The sequence below is a fragment of the Vicia villosa genome, linkage group LG4 (genome assembly GCF_029867415.1).
Source record: "Vicia villosa cultivar HV-30 ecotype Madison, WI linkage group LG4, Vvil1.0, whole genome shotgun sequence".
Lineage (NCBI taxonomy): Eukaryota > Viridiplantae > Streptophyta > Magnoliopsida > Fabales > Fabaceae > Vicia > Vicia villosa.
In genome coordinates, this window is record NC_081183.1 from 184,098,694 (window position 1) to 184,109,144 (window position 10,451).

Consider the following 10,451-nt stretch of genomic DNA (forward strand, 5'->3'; position numbering starts at 1 on the left):
TTTTTATGCAATGTGATTGTTACATTACTGTCTTCCCTTGACAGTTTTCCGAAGGATTCCATGATTACGTTGTCTGGCCAGGAGGGTTCCAATTCACAGCTTTCAGCACAGAACTCTGAAAATCAACAGATGACTCCTGTACAGAAATTGCTTTCAAAGGCTGTTGTAATGCCTATTGGGGATATTATAAAACTTAGAACTGTATGTTTGGAAGTTGTTGGCCATTTATTCTGATTTAGTATATATTGCCATTTTTCCGTTGCATTTGACTGTGTATCGTATTAACTTTTGGTTCCATAATTGCAGATTACATTTTGTGCGACTGTTGGAGAAACTAAAATGCTGGTTACCTCTCCGTATAGCTGGTATTATCGTGGTTGTCATGCTTGCTCATGTATTGCGCGTGGTGACAGAGCTCCGTTTGAGTGTGAGGCTGGACATTTCACTGAGGCAGAGATTTTTAGGTTAACATACTTGTCACATGTTTTATGTTATTTCATTTATATGTGTGATTGTCAAGGTACTGAACATGACCTTTTGGAGTGCTCTATGTATACTGCGAATGTAGGTATAAGATTGAGATTGAGGTTACTCATGTCGGGAATAGCTGTAACTTTCTATTTTGGAACCGAGAGTGTAAGTTACTTTTGGGATTGTCTGCTTCTCAGCTGCGTCATACAATGATTAAGGTATTTCCGTTTACATACTGTTGGAAAAACATAGACAATTATGCCAGAGTTAACTGATCTTTGTCTTGCAATCTCCTACAGGATGGCATTCATGATCCCTTGGAATTCCCACTGGCATTGGATCAGATGTTGGATTGCAAGATGGCTTTCAAAGTTAAGTGGCAACCACGTTGGAAGAATGCCTCTGTCGTTATGCTATTGAAGAATGACCATTTTGTGAAAGAGCTTGTTGATCAGTTTGACACAGATGAAGTATTTGAATTTAATCTTTGCATGTGTTATGCAACTTAAAATCATTGTAAACTGACTTTGCGCATATTATGATTTTGTACTATCTTTCGAATGATTTGTAGATGAAACAACCTGCTGTCGAAGCAATGACCACTGTTCGATCCGAACCTAATTTTGTCGTCGTAAGGACGTTTACTGTATTGAAATGTACTCCACTTTTAATGTACTGTTGAATATTAATTGTGTGATGTTTGTTCACTTATGTAACAGGATCTTGATGTGAGTTCAACGCACAGCACAGATCCAGTTACTCCTACTGGAAAAAGACACTTTCCAGGCGTATCAAGCGAGTCAACAACCTCGGATGCCACGTGTGATGGAGAACTTTCATCAAACAAGTTAAAGAAAATTATAAAAATAGAGAAGATAGATTAGTAGTTCCTGCATAATTTTATGTATGTTTTGGTGTGTTTTTGTTTTATGGTGTGGACATGTTTTATTTCCTTTCCACTTTATTTATTTTTTGTTTGTATTGCCACATAAACAAATCAGACTTGTAAGTCTGTTTCTTTTGGTCTGGTAACAACTATGTAATTTAATTTCTGTTATCTTAATATAAGACTTTTCTGTTTTTTCTTAATCATCTATTCAACTGCTATGATATACTTTGTTTTTTACTCATCTCCAATATCCAAACTAGCATTACATGCTATTGTAAAAACATATTGTCACAACTAATAACAACCACAATTTGCAATATTGGTTACGACTACACAGGTAAAAGACACTTAAACCTTATTCAAAAGTTACTCACGTGAAAATGAACTTGCATTTTTACTGAGAAGTCAACACAACTAGCATGCACCGACCAAAGGCTCCGTTGAATGTCATAAACGTATTAAAAAGTTCCTAACATGAAATTGAACTTGCAATTATGCTGAGAAATCAACACACCGAACATGCACCGACGAAATGCTCCGTTGAATGTTATAAATAATCAAAATTAATATAGTTGCGCATATGACATTGTATGTATTCTCTTTAATTTGTTGACATTTATCTGAGCACCTATGGCAATTGGATTGAATGAGATCACCTACTGAGTTAAATAAAGGTACACATGAGAGTTAGAAATATGTTAATGTCCATTCATGTTGTCATTAATAAGGACTGTTATAATTGGTAATATAAAGATTGTACATAACGTTTTGAAATTATAATGACAAGACCTTCCATTTGCATTGTATAAAGTATATAGCAGATAATGCTTCACTTATTGCCTCATCCCAATCAACTTTCCAACATACCCCATTAATATTATATCTGTTTGTTTCATAATAGCTGTTATCACTTGAGTAATGTGAATCCATACATTTTTATATTGTAGAATTCATACAGTTTAATATTGTAATTGGAATTGATATTATTACTTCCAGGAGGTAGAACTGCACATTCAAAGTTCAGGATACCAATACCAACCATGGACAATTCTACTTGCAAGGTTGAATTCAACGATGATGTTGCAGACATGTTACGACAGACAAAGCTTATAATATAGGATGAGGCACCAATGGCGCATAAGTATGCAATAGAATCGCTTGACAGAACTTTGAAAGATGTTATGAGTGCAAACAAAAATTCAACTGATGTATTTGGTGGAAAGGTTGTTGTTTTCGGTGGCCTCTACACTGGAGATTGTTGATCAGATCAATGACCATATACTTAACTTAATGCCAGGTTAAGCAACAAAAATATATAATTTAATGGATTATATTAATCGATTTTATGCTTTTACTAATTCTGTTCAGTCAACAATGCAGGAGAGATTCGTGACTACTACAACGCAAATTCAGTTGACAAGTCTGAGATTCATGACCCAGCAGTAGTTGATATCCTCATGCCAGAATTTCTAAGTTCCCTCCGAACATCAAGTTTGCCAAACCATCACTTAAAACTAAAGGTTGGGACACCTATAATGCTCATGAGAAATATAGATCAATCTGAAGGTTTGTGTAACGGCACAAGGCTGTGTATAACAAAGATGGCAGCCCATGTACTCGAGGCTTCAATAATGGGTGGTAAAGGTTTGGGAAATTTGGTTTACATACCTCGAATGGACATGTCACCATTCCAATCACCATGACCATTCAAACTGAATAGGAGACAATTCCCTATTATAGTTTCCTATTCTATGACAATCAACAAATCACAGGGACAATCATTGGATAACATTGGTTTGTACTTACCAAAAGATGTATTCACACATGGCCATATTTATGTCGCATTGTCAAGAGTAACAACAAAAAAGGGATTCAAAATACTGATACATGATGAAGAAAAGAAATTCAGGGGGAAAACTAGAAATGTTGTGTATAAAGAGGTTTTTAACAATGTCTAAGTTTAAAAAATTAATCACGGTAAATCTGTAACAGCAGTAATATATATTACTAACAGCATATTAGTAATCCAAGTAACAGCAGTAATATATATTACTAACAACATATTAGTAATGCAAGTAACAGAAGTAATATATTTATAGCATAACATCTAAATACCAAAATCATATATATTAATATAAAGGTGGAGCTAAGTCCACCAGGGAATTACAAAATGTTTAATAGATAGATACTTATAACAAACTTTTACATCATTTTTCAATTTTTCAACATTGTTACAAGTATCTCCTTGCTGACGGGATCCTTAATGCTGAAACCCATAGTGTCTCCATCAAGCAGGCACCTTTCCTTGGCAAATTTGTACCAACCACGCCCTAAGAACATCTGACCCTTTTCGGTATGATGAACTTCACATTCATACTTGACTTCTCTTTCCCAGTCAACCAAATCTACAAACCTTGCTCCATTGAGCCAGCGACTTGCCACAATATGCTCAGGAATTTCCTGCAATATTAATATAAAACAGCATTAGATTATCCCATTAACTGATAGGGAAAGACAATAAGCTTAAAACGAATAATAACTTACAAGAAGACATGACTGAGCCATCTTCCCATTGGCCACATCTTGCTTCCAGATACAATATCGTAACTTAGCAGGCTGCTCTGCATGGCAACTAACATCCTCACCATCCGGTTCATGGCATCTGAAACATAATACAAACAAACAACATGGTCAATAAATAAATGTGTTATCAAACATTCTAAATTCAAGCATAAAAACGTATACTCAACATAAGCTAATTCAAACATACACAGAGTTATCAGAAGTGACAGCTTTCCCCATAGCCATTTGGTTCACCGAGTTTTCTTCACCTGCATGCAACCATATATAACTTTTAAATTCAAAATGTAACAGAACAACCATTCAAATGATATGTTTACCTTTACCTCTCATTGCTTGATCAACTCTTCCTTCCATCTTTTCAGAAGTTCGCAGCTTAGACTATTGGTTGCAGAGTAATGATGACTGCTTCAGTTTTTAGTGCTTTCAAACTTCCTACACATTACTTATATAACACTCTAAATGGACTCTTCACATACCTGCAACTTTTCCACCGTCCAATAGAATTCAATGCAATTGTTCAATTAGTCTTCTTTGCATTTACATCACTTAAAAACAGTTTTCATTTTATTTATATTCCTCACGAAAAACATTAACTACCCATAACCCAATTGATCTTTCACATCCCAATATAATATAACACATTACAACTATTTTATAACCATTTAAGATTACCATACTACTCTTTAACATATACTATTAAATTGAATTTTCAACTATTCATAAGTCCATTGTTGTATGTTCACCATTTAGATTTAATAGCCTACCATTTACAGGACCCATACCCCTACTTATACCAACAATAATGAAATTAGGAACCCTATTCTGATCAATTTTAATAGAAATCCTGTTCAATACTTATAATAAGCAATACTTAATTTAAAAACAGATTGGTAATCAATTTTGCATATAAAACCATGGCAGATTTGGCACATTCGATGAAACTTAAAACCAAAATTGATAATATTTAATTTAAAACCATACATAGTACCATAATTGTTAATCTTTGTTCACATCCACCATTACAACAAAAAAACAAAACGATAATTCCCATACAAACCAAACTGCCAACAAACGGTCCTATACATCCACCACAAACATTGCCTAACCAACAGCTCTATCAACGATCACCACTGCGCTCCACTGTTACCATAATATCTAACACTGGCGGGTAATAAATCACAAAGTGCACTTTATCTCCTTCTTTCAATTCAGCTGCCCTTACATAATCAAACCATTCTCCATACAAATATGTTTCATTTTTTTTGGTCCTCTTCTTCACATTGCACTCATATGGGTACCCGTTGTCCACATCATTGAGGGTAATCTCTGACATTCCAGCAAGTCCACATTTGTCTACTATTTCTGCAGGAATATGCTGCACTCATTGACAGACAATATCAGTTACATTACTTCTGTGTATAACACCATTGTGCCAACAACTATAGACTTTGAACACTGCTTACCATAACATTTGAGCAAAACTTCTTTACATCATGAACTTCACGAGTCCAGTACGCTTCTTCCAGCTCCTCCTGTATAGGACTCATTTCCCTGAAATTAACACAACATTTACAACAAAGTGCCAACACAACAACATCAGTATACCTATAACTATAATATATTCCCTATCACTTATAAATAAACGTTACCTCTCACTATCAGAAGATATCATTATGTATTCATTCAAATCAACAATATCTGATAATCCCACAGAACTTCCTATCCCATCTCCATCATTCCTTCAACACAATAACATACAAACTATTCATTAAACTAAGTTGTAACACATTATTCGGGAAACACATTCAATTTTGTGGAGGTTAAATGGAATTCAATGCAAAAAATAAAATAAAACTATAAGATTACCCTTTATTTTCGACAACACTGGCAGCCTCTACAGAAACTTTACCAGCATCTTCGACACGATTCAATCTTTCATGTTGTTTCTTCCATTCCTCCATAACATCCTCATTCTCATGTGACCCACTCAGTATCCTCTCAACTGTGAGCCGCTTCCATGGTGTTTGCAACTCCAACCGATCGGGTGAACTGGAATCAAAACAACATTGCGACCTCTAAATGGATGAATATCTTCTAATAAACTCTGCAAACAACATAAACAGTAACACATGCACATACCTCATTTGGAGAGAATACCTTCTTGGCTGTGACATTTTGTTCTTCAAACTTATCACCAAACCTTGCGTTTCTTACAGCAACAATGCCAAACACAGACTTAAGAAGACACAACCTTTGATTGCCAACACGTTGAAGAGTTATGAAGTCCAACGTTTCTTTGATTTTAAATGCCAACGTTATGTAACAATAACAATAATAGGATTCTTTTGTGGGCCTATTAACATATTAGGTATAACAATTAAATTAGGTATTCTGCACCAAGGCTAACCATCTAAGGCCCAATAAACTTTAATGTCCTATTAACTTACATATATTAACCAACTATAAGGCCCAACATATATTTTTAACCTATTTAAATTATTTTACCTTATTATATTAACTTACACATATATATTTATTTTCCCTATTTTATTTAAGTGCCCTAAAACCTAACGCGCAAGACCGACGGGTACCCGTGCGAACGCACGGGTAAGACACTAGTTTTTACTTATGAAAGTTTTAAAAATAACAATCAATCTCAAATACAAACTTAAAAATAAATATTTATGATAAACACATTTTAATCTAAATAATTGTCTTTGTAAAAATAATTAAAATATTATAAATATATAATGTATATATCGGCAGATGCATGCCATTAGGGCTGGAAATGAGTCGATTCGAGTCGAACTCGTTTCAACTCAGTTCGACTCGTTAAAAATTATTCGAGTTCGAGTTCATCACAAACATTTTTTTCACCTCAAACTCGACTCGTTAAGAATTGGTCGAGTTTGAGTTTGAGTTCTAGTTCATCACAAACTTTTTTCAGCTCAAACTTGACTTGTTAGAAGTTCACGAACAACTCGGTTCAACTCGTTAGATTTAACTCGCTTGTTTCACGGATTTAAAAGTAATTTTTAAAGTTAAATAAAAATAAAATATATTAGAATAAAATTTATACGATGTTGATTTTATTTGTATAATTATTTGTATAAATATTTTGCTCACTTGAGAATATAAATTATCAATTAAAACCGTTAGACTAAAAGAAAATATGGGACTAAGATTTGGAGCATATAATCGAGAATATGATCGAGCTGACTCATGAACCTAATGAGTCGAACTATGTATAGTTCAAGTTCAGCTCATTTAGTTAACGAACTTAATTTTTAGCTCATATTCAACTCATCTGATTCATGAACCTAGTTCAACGATTTAATTTTTGAATCGAATTTTGAACTATTATCGAGTTGGTTCGGTTCATTGTCAGCCCTACATGTCACAGTGATTATCGTTGATCATTAGAGTGATGGTAACTGGTGGTTGTTGATGGTTTACGATGACTGATGATTTTAGTTGTGGTTATGTTGGGTTATAAATTTATTTTGACTCACATGATTAATAAAGTGTTATGTCTGTTTTAGTTTAGTGGTATAGGCTAAGAAAAATTCTAGAGATGTCTATTCTAAAGTGTTCTGTGCATATAATTTTATGCTTTTGTTTTTAAATTATCAAATTGTTAAGTGGCAATTTTTCATGACGCCTTTTGTTACTTCACTTGTTTAACTAAGGTTAAATTCATTTCGTATGCGAGGTATTATGTGGTTTTTTGTAGTAGTGTAAAGTGATATTTCGTCATTTATCCATTGATGCAAAGGAGTTAAGGAAAGCCCTAATCAACCAGATTTGGTATAGAAACAACTTATTGATAGTATTTCTAAGAAAATTGAAGTAAAATCCACCACATGCCGTGGAGATAAGCCAGGAAAAATTGGAGGAAAAAACCGTCACTACAAATCTTAAATTGAAACGGAAAAAAACAAGTTAAAAAATTATCATTAACTTTAATTTATATGATTTAAAATATTATTATATTAATATATTTTATTAATGAAGTTTATACAATTAAAATAATGTTTGCACAATTAAATATTAAAAAAATTATTTGTTATTGATGTCATTTCACAAATATATGTTGTAAATGTAAATAGGAGAAATATCGACCTTTAGTTGATAGGATAGTTGGAAAGATTAAGCATTGGACTGCGAAATTCTTGAGTTATGCAGGGAGGAAACAATTATCCGTAGTGTGTTGTTTGCAGTTACCTCATACTGGATGCAAGTATTTCCTTTGGCAAAGAGTGTCTTGAGACTTATAGAATCTATTTGCCCGAGCTATCTGTGGAGCAATACAGAGGAGATTACACGAAGAGCACCAGTTGCTTGGGATAATGTGTGCAATCCTTTGAGAATAGGTGGTCTAAACATTACTCCGCTACGGGAATGGAACACAACAACAATTGGGAAACTATTGTGGAACTTACAATCTAAGGCGGACAAGCTATGGGTCAAATGGGTCAAATGGGTAAATACATACTATTTCAAAGGTGCAGACGTCATGGAGTGGCAGCCAAACACTACAACATCCTGGATCTTGAAATCTATTGTCAATTGTAGGGATGATATGCGACATCTGAGATATTGGCAACAAGTTATACAGACGAGAAAGTATAAAACGACAAAAATGTATGCCTGTCGGATGGGATAAAAAGAGATTATGAATTGGAGACATATCCTCATTAGAAACTTAGCACGCCCACGGGCTATCTTCATAGTATGGTTGTTTTTTCTAGGCAGACTGAACACGAAGGATAGGCTAACACGGTTTGGAGTAGAAACTGATAATACATATGTGTTCTATGGAGACCCTGAGAATTTGGACCATCTATTCTTTGCGTGCCATGGTACCGGAGCAGTATGGAAGAACATTCTTGGCTGGATTGGGTATAATAGGCAACCAAAGTCGTGGTTGGATGAAAAAAGCTAGTTGATGCAGGAATTAAAGAGGAAAGGATGACGTAGAACTCTGCTCAAACTTGCCTTGACTGAAACAATCTATACTACTTGGATTGCAAGGAATGCAATTTATTTTGGGAAAGAAATACATACCAATATGGAGCAAGAGATTAAACACAACATAATGCATAGAGGTAGCCTCCATAGAGTAGTTAGCACCCATATTGACAGAACAAACATGCTTATAGGATAGGATAGTTGTTTTATGTTGGATGATTTTGATGTACCTGGATCCCAATGGGATCAGTTTGTAACCCAATGCTTTTTGGTTTAATAAAGTATCATTATTAAAAAAAAAAGGGAGAAATATATATATATATATATATATATATATATATATATATATATATATATATATATATATATATATATATATATATATCCACGGGAAAAAAATGTATTACTTATTCAATTGTAATATATTACTATTATTTATAGTCAAATTCTATTAGTATCACATTTTATTGATTCAGATATTTTTGTAAATGATATATAAACAAAAATAATATTTGTATAATAGAAAAAAACTAATTATTGTTCTAAATATATTTATTTACGAAAAATTGTATTTATGATCCAAAAAAAAATTATTCAAAAAAGGTATACGGGAAAAATTATTATTGATCTAAATATTTTTATGTAAACGATACCTAAATATAAATAATATTTGTATATGGAAAAAATCTATTAATGATCTAAATATTTTTATATATGAAAAATGATATTTATGATCCAAAAAATTTTTATTCAAAAAAGGTATACGGGAAAAAAAACTATTATTGATCTAAATATTTTTAAATACGAAAATTTACAATTGATTCAGATAATTTTGTAAACGATACCTAAACATAAATAATATTTGTATATGGGAAAAATTTATTAATGATCTAAATATTTTTATATATGAAAAATGGTATTTGTGATCCAAAAATTTTTGATTCAAAAATAGTATACGAGAAAAAAAACTATTATTAATTTAAATATTTTTATATACGAAAATTTACTATTGATCTAGATATTTTTTAAATGATACCTAAACATAAAAAATACTTGTATACGGAAAAAAATCTATTATTAATTTAAATATTTTTATATACAAAAAATGATATTTATGATTTAAAAGATTTGATTCAAATTTTATTTTTAATTTAAAATAAATATATTATATAAACAAATGCGCGTACCAAACCAACCGTGCGTATGCACGGGTTTGTTACTAGTTGAAAAAAAAAAGTTAAATTTTATACAAACCGAATTTGACTTCTCGCTACCAAAAACATGTGGATTAGTTAGAAATAGAATAAGTAACACTCCTATATTTGTTTACTTGCTCAAATATGATATGAAAAATATAATTTTACTAAAGTATTTTAATAAGAAACACACTTAAAAAATCTTTAAAATCTTGCGTGCGTGAATAGAAATAAAGACAAATAAAATCTTAAAAATTTTTTTACTCAAAAAATAAAGTTTCTTTAATGATTAATCAAACTTTTTAAATAAATAAATTGCCTCCAAAAAGAAGCATTTCATT

At 32.3% G+C, this 10,451-nt stretch overlaps 1 protein-coding gene across 1 annotated transcript; it reads left to right on the plus strand.

The window, feature by feature from the left end:
* Window positions 1–2,490: 2,490 nt before the first annotated feature.
* Window positions 2,491–3,063, plus strand: LOC131598493 (uncharacterized). Its single transcript, XM_058871088.1, has 2 exons — window positions 2,491–2,617; window positions 2,729–3,063. The coding sequence occupies exons 1-2, from the start codon at window positions 2,491–2,493 to the stop codon at window positions 3,061–3,063; spliced, it is 462 nt and encodes a 153-aa protein (XP_058727071.1).
* The last annotated feature ends 7,388 nt before the right edge of the window (window positions 3,064–10,451 follow it).

Excerpts from the sequence above, each read along its gene's own strand:
- LOC131598493 (XM_058871088.1), top strand. The coding sequence starts at position 2,491 with ATGGCGCATAAGTATGCAATAGAATCGCTTGACAGAACTTTGAAAGAT. Across the intron at positions 2,618-2,728 it reads TGGCCTCTACACTGGAGATT|TCAACAATGCAGGAGAGATT; the intron begins GTTGATCAGATC and ends AATTCTGTTCAG.